The sequence below is a fragment of the Arvicanthis niloticus genome, chromosome 16 (genome assembly GCF_011762505.2).
Source record: "Arvicanthis niloticus isolate mArvNil1 chromosome 16, mArvNil1.pat.X, whole genome shotgun sequence".
Classification (NCBI taxonomy): Eukaryota; Metazoa; Chordata; class Mammalia; order Rodentia; family Muridae; genus Arvicanthis; species Arvicanthis niloticus.
The window spans coordinates 50,860,011-50,874,997 of NC_047673.1; the positions used below are offsets into that span (position 1 = coordinate 50,860,011).

Sequence of the window (14,987 nt, forward strand, 5' to 3'; positions counted from 1 at the left end):
TCACTGAATGAATTATTTATTTCACTTTTTTAAGACTTTCATGTGTCACTATTTTTTTTAAAACTGTGCCTGGTGGTGGTGGCACAAACCTTTAATGCCAGCACAAGTAAAGCTGAATTTGAGGCCAGCCAGGTCAACAGAGTGAGCTGTAGAACAGTCAGGGCTACACAGAGAAACCCTGTTCCAAACAACAACAAAATCTAATCATAGTTTAAATTATTGTAGCTTTGTCATGTATATAGCATACACATATACATTTGACCTTTTCTAAATACTGCATGTATTTTGTCTGACACAAAATTACTCCATTTTTAAAAGATTTCTTTTTATCATATGTTTATAGGTGTTTAGTAGCACGTGTCACATGTATGCAATGCCTATACAGGCCAGAAGAGGACATCAGATCTCCTGGAACTGGAGTTACTGACAACCAGGAGCCAAATACTGTTGAGAGAGGAACCCAGGTCCTTAAGAGGAGCAAATGCTCTTAACCAGTGAGCCACCTCTCCAGCCCCACAAAATTCTTCTTAATGAAGAATTCAGACTTTGTGTAAAAACAATTTTCATTAACAGAATGATCCTTGGAGGGAGACGGAGCCACCTGAGACTGTAAGAACTAAGGTAAGTGGCCTTTGCCCACTTCCCCCGACTTGGCCGGGGATCGCAGAGGAAAAAATAGGTATGCCCAGTTGTGGCTAGCAAAGGCACTTTGCAAATAACTGGAGGGCCTGTATGTGTTTATTTATCCAAGGATCCAAGATAGCTCCTGGGCAGGTGAGAGCATATGACCTGCCAGGAACACAAGGCCGGGCAGCAAAAGTCACACACAACAGAACCTCTAGCAACTTCTATTTAGTCTTACATTGTATTAACTTTACAATTTCTTAAAGAAAGCTACCTACATATAAATAATTCTAAGACTAAAATCACAGACTTACAAAATAACAACTCAGTAAGAATTCCTAAAACATTTATCTATACTATCTCATCTATTCAAACACAGTCTAGAATAATTTGTGAATCCTGTCAGACCATTATAAATTTCAATGCCTATGCAGATGGAGTACTCTTACCCAAAACATTAGGGACCAGAATAGTTAAAATGTGGGCTTTTTTTGTTGTTTGTTGTTTAAGGATTTGGGGATTGTTATACATACATAATGAGGTGTCTTGGGATGAGATCTGAATCTGAACACAAGACTCATTATGTTTTAAATATACCTCACACACAAGGCCTAAAAGTATGTTATAGGACATTAAAATAACTTCATGGCATAGAATTGTCTCTATTTATGACAGCATGGAGGAGCTCAAAGAGTTTCAGATTTTGGATTTTGGATTTTCAGAATTAGAGGGTCAACCTGGGCCATACAGTCACGATGTCCTTGTAAAATTAGGGTTTTAATACAATAGAAAGTATTAGGGAATGTTATACCAAAAGCCACATAAAAATCTTGATATTTAAGCCAAACATTTTATTGAAAATCACTGTCTGGGACTCAAACTCAGGTCACCATGCTTCCATTGCAAGAACTTTAGTATCTGAACCATCTTGCCAGACAGACACATACACACACACACACAATTACCTGTTGTCATAAACTAGAGACAGATGTGTAGACCCCCTTAGAAAGTATGTTAGTTTGGGGCATTAACACTTCATCATGGATAGAAGAGGGGCCTACAAAGTGCCTCTCCCCACTGAGGAATTATAGACAGTTAATGGTTGCTGAGTGACGGTGTCGTTTTTTTTCTCTAGTGATGTAGCCACTGAGAAATTCTCTGTAATCCAGAAATACCCTCTCACTTGTGCTGATGTCAGGAAGCCTACCTGAATCAGTGGATCACACAAAAGACAAAGTGAAAGTTGGAGGAAGACTATTTGGGAAAGAAGGGTTTCATTAGGAAAGGGAAAGGCTGTGAGGAAAATGACTAAAACTAATTATATACATGCTGGACATTTTCAAATAATATTTTAAAGCATATTTTTGAGTTATAAAGATCATATATTTATACACAGAGTGTTCCTTGCTACAGGATATTTGACTATTGTACATAGAAACCCTAATTGTTAGCAAAATATAAAAACTTAAATAGATATTGTGCTTGTCAGATGCAGCTAGGTGTGTCCTTAAAAAAGTTGGGTGTGCCTCTAAAAGCCCCCAGAGTAAGAATGTAAAGAAGGCAAAGTCCTGCCTATTTTAAGGCAAGGGGCGTGGGAGAGGTCAGGTGGTCTTTGCTCTGTTACCTGAGGCAAAGTCAGCTGGATAGCCTTGAGCTAACCACCATAAAGGTGAAATGATTCAACCCCTACAGACTTGGCTTGTTGGCTTAGAGCCCAACCCCCATGACTGTGACAAGGTTCAGCCTGCCAACTGGACCTTTGATATCTCCCTGTCTCTCTTAAAGGAAGGAGCTCTGGGTAAGAGAAGTAGCCAGCAGGACAGATAAAACTGTATTCATCGAAAGAGATCTAAGGGGCCTGCTTGGGTTTGGAGGAGCTTAAGAAAAAGGTAGACTAGCTCGGTAGACTGACACAGGTACAAAGAGATTCCTGAAGAGTTTAGTTGTAGGATCCAGGCTTGTAAATAGATATTTTGGATACAGTTCAGAAATTAAAGTTACCTTGCTGAGGTAGCAGATTTTTACCTCCTGTGTCTTTATTGGTATAAATATTAGATAATCTAAATAGTTACATATTATAATTCCTAATCCTTTCTGAACCAATGGGAAACAATCTGGAAACTCTCCTGCTTCCTGATAAGCATAGGCAGTCACAGCCAAGGCATAGGCACACTGCAAATACTGTACTAATTATCTTCAGGTTGTGTATAAAAAATAAATTGTTTTTAAATGAGTCCTGTGCCCCAAAAATTTCATTATATACATGCAAATACTGACCCCAGCCCAGCTATAAAATAACTCTGAAATGTGCTCTTAAGCATTTCAAGTAAAAACTATTATTCAACCTATATTGGGGAAAAAATACCTGTATTCCAATCCCAGACAGCATATGTCCCAAAATATTTCAACAATTAAAACATCTCTTTTTTTAAGATTTATTTATTTAATTTATATGATCCATTACAGATGGTTGTGAGCTACCATGTGGGTGCTCAGAATTGAACTCAGGACCTCTGGAAGAGCAGTCAGTGCTCTTAACTGCTGAGCCATCTCTCCGGCCCCAACTAAAGCATCTTATACTTGTATTTTAGTGTTTCTGGAATATTTTAAAGTTTCTCAATACAGAGGAAATTAAGGCCATTAGGAGTAAGCCTTCTCAACTCTAACATTCAGTTTTACATAATCCAAAAACCTCAGAGATCCTGCCAGGTAAGCACTTAAGACAAGACAAAAAAATATACACACAAGCTCTTATTTTAAACATAATTACATCAGCAACAAAAAGCAACTGCGAAAGATTAATCTCCTTAAACCTATGGTTGCTCGTAGTTTCGCTCCATTCTCAGGAGCTGACTTCATCTGAAGACTGCACTAAGAATGACTCTAAGGTCCTACTGATGAGTAACCATGCGCCTCACTGGCAAGGATGCTAGAACCATATGGTTTTCTTTACTGAATCCAACTCTGGCCACAAAAGCTTGTCCCTTCTTCCTGTTACTTGCAATGAAAATGTTTCCACTTTCCAAAGAGTTTTAATTTGCTAAAATGATTCACTCAAATTAGCTGCACTTAAGATACAGCCTAATTTTTTGGCCTTTCATTCAAATTTTTTACTGATACTAATAGCCATCATTCTTAACAATACTTGTATTTTTGTTAACTATGTGTTTGAGATTACTTTGGTATTTACTTACAGCAGACTTCATTTCTGCAATTAGTACATACATTTCTTAAAAGATTTATAAACTATACAAAACCAGTTATCTCATGGATGAAGTCCTGAAGGGGGCTTTCTCTAAAAACTTAAAGCCTACTCCAGATCTAGACCTATATCCTTTCACTAGAAATATAGGAAATGTAACTGATATCTTATTTGCATGCTTTCATAAAAGGAATTTGCTCATATTAGGATGAAAGAGTTTAGCATATTTAAGCAGAACACACATACACAGAAACAGCCACTATTAACTGATTCTCCATCAGTTAGCTATTCTTTTAATGACCCAATCTATATCACTTGTATAAAGATCCCTAGAGCACTCTTCCAATGATTATTATTTTTTAATAGGAAAACGTAAGGCATGCAGAGGCTAACTTGCCAAAAGTTACAGAATAAGCTGAGCCAGGATGTAAACTAAAAGTTTCCAACTAGAAGGCTCCTGACATCACCAACACGCACAGTAACACATTACTGGTACTTTCCAGCATTGGTTTTTATCTATGCTGCTTATGTGTTCAGTGGGGCTTTGTCTTAGAAAACAAATGGTCATGAAAAAAATTATTTATTCTCAATTGCTTGTTCTACCGTTCACTGTCACTCTTTAGACACACAGAAATGAGCTCTTCCCTCACATTTGTCTGAATTTACGATGGTAGAGAAAAGGCTCCTGTTTCTTCCGAACACCTCTTTCCGCTCCTGTTGAAGGTCTCATCTACTACACGGAAAGAACACTCACTGTCTTCCAAAGGGCATTCCCTGGTGCAGAGATTCTTACTCCTCACTGCAGTCTTTTATGCTTTACTTCCCCTTGTACAACAATCTTAGCAATTCAATGTGTATTAAAATAAAATTCACTGGGACTGGTGAGATGGATCAGTGGGTAACACATTTGTCACCAAGCCTGATGACCTGAATTATATGCCCTCTAACCTACATGGACAGAACTACATTGCCACGTTATTCTCTGATTTCTACATGCATTGCCAAGTTATTCTCTGATTTCTACATGCGGCAACATGGCATACACATACACACAATAAATACATGCTACAAAATGTCTTTAAAAGGAAACAAATTTATTTTTGAGACATAGCATTTAGAGTATCTAATATCAAGCTTAAAATATGCAATTAACTTTGAGGATAGAATCTAAACAGAAAACACCAGTATTTGCATTGCCTACGGGCATTCCAACTTCTTCCTTAATACAGTCTTAATTTTATTTGGTTGGTAACATACCTAGGTCCAGTAAAGGAATTATGACTGTTCTAACTAGTCAATAATGTCATTTCCCTTTGCCAGTGGCTGGTCTTAGTTTGGGCATGTTGCCAGCTGCTGGTCAGTGACATACAAAAAAGTCTATTGGTGGGTTCAATTTGAGAAAAATTATCCTCTTTCTACTTACTCCTCTTTTTAAAAGTCTGACATCACTAGCAAGGTAAAGGCATCACTAGCACTTGAGGACAGTGGGAAGATGGGAAGTGCTGGATCCGTCTCCTGCTTCTTCTACTTCCCTGAGTTAATCTTACACCCCACATAAAGAACCAAAAGCTAAAGAGAGAAAAAAAGAGAATGCTGTTTATTTCACCCAATTTCTCAACTTATGAATGCACATATTCTAGTTTATACAATAAATGACAATAAATGCCTCTTTTTAAATTAGGCAGAAAAATCAGTGACTCTAAGAAAGCAAACGGCTAATAAGTAAGGCAAAGTACTGTCTTGTTTCTATCAAAGAGCATCCAAAGGAGGCAGCCTAGAAGTGTGACTGTTGTGAAAAGCAACAAAACAGAGAGGCAGGCCCGACATGTTTGCTTGTGCCATTTCCAGACTCATAAACAGAGTAACTGAGAAAGGCAGAAGGTGACAACTGATGCTTCTGACAATTTGAAGGGGTCAGAACTCAAACTCACACACAAAAGCACCACAGCAATGTGAATTTGAATTGACTGATACCTAGAGAAAGGAGATGAAGTGTGTCACTTTGTTCTGAAAATATTTGATTCTCAAATGAAAGAAACAAAAGGCAAACGGGCAGTCATTATAACAAAAAGCAGAGCCGTTAGCAATCTTAAAATGCTAGAAGAGGCAAAAAGTGGGCCTCAGTATCTACCATGAGGACCTCCCCAGTACACAAATACAGCAGCTTTCTACAAAAAGCCTCAAGATGAGGCTAAAAATAATATGATTTTAAGTGAAACAAAATAACAGAAAAGTCTTAAAACCATGTTATAAATTCTCTTGCCGGATCCTAGACTGACTGTTTGCTGGGGAAAATTTTGAAAGTTCTCTGGTGAAGATACTGCCACTCAGAGAGTCCACAATTATCTGTATATAGTATACAGTATTCACTTAACAATTATAAAACCTACCAGGAACTAAAACCAAGAAAAATCCAAAATGAGAAGAAAAAAATCAGGAAACAAATGGAACCAAGGTTGATCCAGGTACTGAAATTCTCAGAGACAGATGTCAAAAATGTGATCAATATATTCAAAAAGGCAAACATAATAATATGGAGACTTTCTCAAAACACTGAAATATACTTAAACAAACTGGAACTCGGGACAGAATAACAAAGTTACTTACTGTAATATTCTTGTATTTTACAAAGTGCATAAACTCCAAAACACTGACACTACCAAATGCTGACGAGGAAGCAGGCAACCATAATTCTCAATCAAAATGACAGACACACTGAAAGACAGTTTGGCAATGTCCCATAATATTAGATGTACCTTTACTGTAAGATTCAGCTATAATGCAGCAAAATATTTACTCCAGTTAGATGAAACATTTACATGAAAAGGAAAAATAAATAAATAAAAAGATGGGAAATACAGAAACGCATAAGCATCCCAGTGATGCACTGGTAGAATCTTAACAGAATGGGGAAGGAGACTGCAGAAACATTTGTAATGGCTCATCTTCATTATCAACCTGATACACTTGGGGAGAGGGATGGCAACTGAGGAACTGCCTCCATCAGATTGGCCTGTGAGCATGTCTGTGGGGAAATTTCCTTGATTACTAATTGATGTAAGGCCCAACCCACTTTGATATAAGAAAGGTGGTTGAAAGAGTCTGGGGAGACTAAGCCAAAATGCAGCACCCCTCCATGATCTCCGCTTCTGTTTCTGCTTCAGCTCCTGCCCTGGTTTCTCTACATGATGGACTGTAGCCTTGAAGTTGTAACAAACCCTTTTCCTCACCAAGGTGTTTTTGATTAGCATTTTATCATAGCAATAAACAACAAAGCAGAACAGGGAAATACTAGTAAAAACTGTCTGAGGATGAAAAGTCGTCACATTTAAGTCTAAGTCTCTCTAATACCTCAATCAGGGTATTATTAACACATAGAAAAGAATACCTAAGCATATCATGCTTAAGCAAATCTAACTACAAAACATATACATGTGCTGAGGTTTGACAGGAAAAGGGGCAAGGACATCAGAAACGTAAGGGAGTACAAAGCCCAGGAAACACACACAGAAACACAGCTACTTGGTCCACAGAGGTAACGCTGCAGGTAGTTTCCATTGTGATGCTTAGGCTTTTCTGTGTTTTCCATTTTTTATTCATTTTTTCATCATTTTCATGTGAATATTTCACCTAACTGGAGTAAATATTTTGGTGCATTGTTACTTAATCTGACAGTAAACACTCACTTAATATAGAAAATTGCCAAACTGTCTTCCAAAGTGTCTGTCATTTTTATTGAGAGTTGCCTGCCTTGGTACTGGACCAACCAGTTATTCATATGGGAAAAATCAAATGTGAATTCTTATTGACATTACACACAGTTAAATACAAACAGATTCCAGATCAAAGTGTAAATGACATAAGAAGAAAACAGAAATCTATCTTTGATCCCCTGAAGCATTTGACATCTTTCTTTTTAAATAACTACGTTTGGCTATGTAAACTTCTCTATCCTTGTCTCAACTTCTGGGATTACATACCATCACACCCAGTTCAGAACAATCATAAACAAGAACACAGAGAATAAGAAGAATAAAGAAAATTACTACCAAGATTTCAGTAGAATCAATGACTTCACCAAAAGGTCTTAAGAAAATGAAGCCTCATATTTCAGAATATGAGAAGCCATTTGCAATGAATGTATCTGACAAATCAGAATATATAACACACTTCTATAAAGTAGAAAAATTGATCTGACACTTCTGGAGGCAATCTAAAAAGCCAAATCAACATATAAATGCATCTCAACTCCTAAGCTATCAAATATAAGCTCAAAATGAGATACTTTTGTATACACAGAGAAGTTAAAATGTTTCAAACTATTAATACTAAGTTTTGGTAAAGATGTACAACAACTAAACTTTCACACACTGCAGACAAACATAAGCATAACTCCAAAAATGTTGGAGCATCTCTGACAGTCCCTGATGATGCTGAAACATGAACTCTAGATCTAAGCATGGAAATACTAAGTATAATTCTCAATGCATTACAGTACCTTCACTAAAAATATGCACATACGTATTTTCACAGTAATACTAATAATAGTATCGAAAGTCTACAAGAAGATACATAGAACTAACTAAGCAGCAGTATATTTACACAATGGAAACCTACATGGTAATAGAAATAACCACTGCCATATGCAACAATACAAAAACACCAGAGACAAAATTTCATATATTGTGGCCCCACTTACATAAAGTATAAATACCTGCTAAACTAATCTAAATGGAAATCAAATATTAGTTATCTTTTAGGGTAAGAAGAGAGGATCCTAGGTAATGTTTCTTAACTAAAGAATTATATAACTTGTTTATTTTGCAGACATTCATTTATTCTCACAAGTATGATGTAATGATTGCATAGCTCTCTGAATTATACTTAAAAGTTTAAAAACTTATACTTATAAAAAAGTTTATACTTAAAAAATTCAAAACTTTATTCCAATGTTAGAGACTTAGGAGGTAGTAAAGATGTTTTATCATAATATTGTAAAGATGCTAAGACCATGGAGATGTATACTTTTAAATGGTTAAATTTAAGTCAAATTAAGTCAAATGAATTTACCTTGGCTTTAAAAAGTTACCCCAAATGTCAGTCTCAAAAAAAGAAAGAAAGAATGAAAAGGAACTATATCTATTGGTATACTCGTGACTACAATTCTCAGTTGTCATGCTGAACTTACCAGCTGCTGTATCACCGTCTAACAAATTGTCATCTTCAGAAGTCTGAAAGTCCATAATAGCACCTGCTCCATCTAGGAGCTCCTCATCGCTACTCGCGCTTGTTATGCTGTTGTAGCTGTTTCTATAGTAGCCTCTATGGAACAGCTGCTCAGACTCCATTTAGCTGTCTGGTTATCTGGAAAAAAGGGGAAAATGGCTTCAACATTTTCCCAACATATAACAAAAATCATGTATTCTAACATCACAAAATGAAAGCTCTTATCTTTGTATTAAAATCCTAAATTCATCCACTGTAACAATAGCTGCCTCTATGATGCTAATGGTTATGGGATGGTTTGATTCTTCTCATTAAGCAGGTGTAGAAAAAGAAAGAAAAACTCCTTCAGGCAGTGTTGTGAAACAACCTCCAAGATCTGCTAAGTTAAAGTGGCTCAAGTGCAGAGATGCCTTTACAGTGTGCAGCTTACTGTGCAGGATGGGGAAGAACTGCACTATGCAGCCACTTGTATATGCAGACTGCACAAGGCTTTGCAAGGAAGAGGCTCACAGGGATGCAACAAATGGCTGAAATACCAGGTCCTCAGTGGATTTTACCTCAGGCACTAATTTTAAAAATTAGCATTATAACTTAAAAAAAAAAACAATTAACTTAAAATATTCAAGTATTTAGAGCCCAGAGTCAAACATTAACCAGGGAAATTGAAAACAGTTAAAAGAATTTTACTTTTCTAAAGCAAGTAAAACCAAATTATGTTTTCATTGTTTTTACTCTTTGTATACCAAAAATTTATAACCCTACATTGTTTTTGAATACATCTACTCCCATGCTTACCATCAAAATGAGAAGTTACTATAAATATGTTAACACTGGCAACAGACCTGAAAAGTCCATGTGTGGGACTGGAACAACCATAGAAGTAGTCAAACCAGTAAGGCTTGTAAAGCAAGGCTGGTTAGAAAGTCACACAAAGTACACACAGACCATGAAAGAAAAGTTCCCACACTCCAACCAAGACTCAAGATGACCTCGACACAATCTCACCTAGTTGGGACCTTTCCTTCTGCACACGAAAAACATAGCAGTGCTTAACAACAAAAGCATTCAGAAACTACAGTTGTTGGTTTAAAAAAAACAAGCAAACAAACTTTACTAAATAATAGCTATAATTTTAAAACTAATTTATAATTCCCTTAAAGACTACTTCCTGTAAGGTGACAGTCCGAGAGCTGTTTGGAAGCATTAGTCTCTTTTCAGCATCTAGCATAATGACCAGAACAGAACATAGGCAATAAATACCCAGTTTTTCATTCAGCTGAGATCAAAGAGAAATGCATTCAGTTTTCAATACATGCACACCCCTCAGCAACAGTAGTAAGCTAGTCTTGACATCTACAACTTTGCTTTATTATTTCTTCTACCAAAACAACCCATTATAATATTCTCAGAGTGCTAATATATTACTAAAGCAAGTTCATAGAGTATATGGTAGCTTGTAAAGCATATTTACTGAAGTTATAAAAATTAGACTCCCAGAGATAAAGCCTATTAGAAAGTACTATTAGAAATGTCTAATGATCTTGGCGTAAGCACCCTGTCTGCCCTTAACTTATCTCTGTACTACAGTCAGCCTGTAAAAAGTCTGATTAGTAATCTCTCATGTATATGAAAATATTTCATTTTTCATAGTACCTGGGAGACAAACTTAACAAAGTAGAAAAAGCCATTGGCTGGCAGTCCCTGCCTAGTTTCCAGCTTCATTTTGTAACGTGTACTTCTTTGAGACTCTAGAGCACTGGTTATTCCCTCTCAATCCCATCAGGTTGCTTCCTGCCTCCTGGCCGAGGCCTTCAGTATACCTCTATCTAGAACAGTACCTCTCTTCTTCACCTGACTTTGCTACTCATTCTTCAGTCTCACATCAAGAATCTACTAATTAGCTAGGCATCTTGCACATTCTTGTAGCCTCAGCTACTCAGAAACTTTAAACAGGATTATCTGGAGTTCAAGGCCAACCTCAGGAACTTAGACCATCTCAAAACATCAACAAGTAACAAACGAAAAGTACTCCTTAGTTAATAAATACATCTCTCTAGCACTATGTTACACTTCACAAACGTACATGTATTAAATATGAGCCAATAATAAGGTAATAAAAACTAATAATAAGCTAATCTCTCCACTGAAGATGAGAAATTTGAGACACAAAAGGTTTAAATAACCAATGCCATGCAGGTAGTTTTTTTTAAAAGAAAAAATAAAGGCTACCATAGACCTTGAGTCAAATTTGCCTATATCACGTTTTCCTATTAGTTCTTAGAGCTCCCTCTGTATAGCACTGACCACAGCTGTATGCGATTTTATTAATTTGCTAATCTTCTGATCTAGAATGTATCTTGTGTCCTAGTACTGTTCAATTTTTGTTTTTCATTAAATAGTCAGTGGTTAGCAAAGTATGTGACATATGTATTCAATTTGAGGATTGTTGTTTGTGAAATGGTCTCATTCTATAGTCCAGGATGGTCTACCACATAATAAAAATATTTAATTTTAATAAAGTTCAATTTTTCCTCTATGGATATCACTTTTGTTGTTAAAACACATAAATACTTTTCTAGACCTATTTCCCAAAGATCCTGAAAGCTAGTAATTGAAAGGGCTTTTATGGTTCTCAATAAAGTTTTGTTTCTCCTATAAAAGTATCTAGGCAGAATTGAAGCTAATGGCTAAGCTCCAAAGGTATGTCAGTCAACTGTATGTCTGATTAGTAAGTTAAACAGAGAAAAAGTAGGTCACAATCTTGTGAAAGAAGTTAATGAAAACCCTCCACGTCACCAACCAGAAAGGAAGAGCACAAGTCTCCAGAACAATGAGGGCAGAGATGGAAAAGCCCAACTTCTAGCCATCTGTAGATAACTCACATTTCCATTTCAATATTTTTTTTTTTACAGTTTTTAACTAGCAAGGCATGAAATACCCTTCTGCAACTTACTGGTGAGGGAAGCCCCAGAGGTCTCCAGAACACAGCTACTGCCACTGACTGCCCTTGGTTTCCCACCGTAACTACAAGATCCTACTGCTGAAGACAGCATACACTTTGGCTGTAGAACACAGAGAAATTCATCTCAACCTGACCAGTAAACTCCTCCCTGATGACTAGCTTTCACAGTATTGCAGGGTGCTAACCAAGTTACTAAGGTAGAGAAGACATCAATTTTCTTACCCAGCACAGGACACTGCATGAAATGAAAAGACATGAATGATTTTACCCAGCACTACATGCTGCAAAACCAGCTTAATAGGCAAAATGTGCTCACTCGGACACTGTTTCTTTATATAGTCTTAGCTGTCCAGAACTTGCTCTGTAGAGCAGGTTGGTCTTGAACTCAGAGATCTGCCTGTGTTTAACGCCAGCAACATTCAGGAAGCAGAGGCAGACAAATCTCTGTGAACGAAACAAGACTGCTCTATACAGTAAGTTCCAGGCCGGCTAATGCTACATACCTTCTCTAAAAAAATAAAATAGGACTATTATCTTCTTTCAAATATAGTGACTTTCAGTAGACACAGACATGCTAAGCATTTAAAGGATACATTATAAAAATTGATTTCTATCAGAAATATAAGTAAAATTCTAAGTATCCTCATGTTGATAAAATAAAAAGGCAAAAATTTATCCTGCATAAGTCATGTTTCAGTACATTATTAAAATCCACCAACTTTCAAGGGCAGTGTAAATCATCACAGTAAAAACAAAACAAAACAAAAAAAAAAAACACAAGGGACTGGAAAGATGGCTCACTAGTTAAAAACACTGGCTGCTCCTCCAGAAGTCCTGAGTTCAATTCCCAGCACTCCAATGGCGGCTTACAACTGTCTGGCACCCTCTTCTGGTATGCAGACATACATGCAAAGCATCTATATACTTAAGATACATAAATAATTTTTATGAAGTTGGAAGTTTAAAAAGCACAGATACAGTAGGATTTGTTCTAAAGGGACAAAAGAGCAAAACAATGGGCAGGGTACTGCCCAATACGTTCCCTGGGTTAAGACAGACTTTTTCGATCTTAGCCATTCTGACTGGTGTGAGGTGGTATCTCAGGGTTGTTTTGATTTGCATTTCCCTGATGACTAAGGATGTTGAGCATTTCTTAAGGTGCTTCTCTGCCATTCGAGTTTCCTCAGTTGAGAATTCTTTGTTTAGCTCTGTACCCCATTTTTTAATGAGGTCATTTTGTTGTCTGGCGTCTAATTTCTTGAGTTCTTTGTATATATTGGATATTAGCCCTCTATCGGATCTAGGATTGGTAAAGATCTTTTTCCCTTTTTCCAATTTGTTCTTTGTCATTTTGTCCTATTGACAGTGTCCTTTGCCTTACAGAAGCTTTGCAGTTTTATGAGGTCCCATTTGTCAATTCTTGATCTTAGAAAATAAACCACTGGTGTTCTGTTCAGGAACTTTTCTCCTGTGCCTAGGTATTCGAGGGTCTTCCCCACCTTCTCTTCTATTAGTTTCAGTGTATCTGGTTTTATGTGAAGGTCCTTTATCCACTTGGACTTGAGCTTTGTACAAGGGGATAAGAATGGATTGATATGCATTCTTCTACATCTGACCTTCAGTTAAACCAGCACCATTTGTTGAAAATGCTGTCCTTTTTCCACTGGATGGTTTTAGCTCCTTTGTCAAAGATCAAATGACCATAGGTGTGTGGGTTCATTTCTGGACCTTCAATTCTATTCCACTGATCTTCCTGCCTGTCAGAATGGCTAAGATCAAAAACTCAGGTGATAGTAGATGCTGGCGAGGATGCAGAGAAAGAGGAACACTCCTCCATTGTTGGTGGGATTGCAAGCTGGTACAACCACTCTGGAAATCAGTCTGGCAGTTGCTCAGAAAATTGGACATAGCATTACCTGAGGACCCAGCTATACCACTCCTGGGCATATACCCAGAAGATGCTCCAACATATAACAAGGACATATGTTCCACTATATTCATAGCAGCCTTATTTATAATAGCCAGAAGCTGGAAAGAACCAAGATGTCCTTCAACACAGGAATGGATACAAAAAATGTGGTACATTTACACAATGGTGTATTACTTAGCTATTAAAAATAATGAATTCAAAAAATTCTTAGGTAAATGGATGGAACTAGAAAATATCCTGAGTGAGGTAACCCAATCACAAAAGAACACACACGGTATTTACTCACTGATAAGTGGATATTAGCTCAAAAGCTTGCAATACCCAAGATTCAACTCACAGACCACATGACGCTCATGAAGAAGGAAGAACAAGTGTGGGTGCCTCAGTCCTACTTAGAAGGAGTAACAAAATACTCAAGGGAGCGTCTGGAGACCATTCCACCTAGGTATCCATCCCATGTGCAATCACCAAAGGTAGACGCTGATGTAGATGTCAAGAAGTGAATGCTGACAGGAGCCTGATATAGCTGCCTCCTTAGAGGTCTGCAGGAGTCTGACATATTCACAGGCAGATGCTCACAGCTAACCACTGAACTGCTCAAGGGGTTCCCAATGGAGGAGTGAGAGAGAAGACTGAAGGAGCTGAAAGGGTTTGTGGCCCCATGAGTAGAGCAATAGTGCCAACCAACCAGAGCTCCCCAGGGTCTAAACCACCAGCCTGGGAGCACACAGGAAGGGACCCATAACTCCAGCTGTATATGTAGGGGAGGATGGCCTTGTCGGGCATAGGTGGGAGAGGAGATCCTTGGTCCCATGATGGGGGTTCCTGGGTGGGGGAAAGAACAGGGTAAGGGGATAAAATCTAAAATTTAAATATAATACCCAATAAAATTTTTTAAAAAATTAAAAATATGAAAATCAAAAAAATGACAGACTTTTTCAAGTTCCAAGATAAAGAGACTAATCTAACTGGTTTCTCCCAAAAGTAACATTACTTCATATTTTATCATTATTGTTCACACTTACCATGTTAAAACTGCACTT

The 14,987-nt window shown here is 37.3% G+C and overlaps 1 protein-coding gene across 4 annotated transcripts in view; it reads right to left on the reverse strand.

Annotated features, from left to right (window-relative positions):
• The window catches only part of Clcn3 (chloride voltage-gated channel 3), a 73,432-nt gene that overhangs the window by 55,124 nt on the left and 3,321 nt on the right, over positions 1 to 14,987 (reverse strand). For 2 of the 4 annotated variants that reach the window (XM_034520180.2, XM_034520178.2), the window contains exon 2: positions 9,015 to 9,190. The exons of the other annotated variants lie outside the window; for them this stretch is intronic. In XM_034520180.2, the coding sequence (XP_034376071.1) occupies positions 9,015 to 9,174 (160 nt within the window). In that variant the 5' untranslated portion in view covers positions 9,175 to 9,190. The remainder of the gene's footprint in view (positions 1 to 9,014; positions 9,191 to 14,987) is intronic. 4 annotated transcript variants of the gene reach the window in all.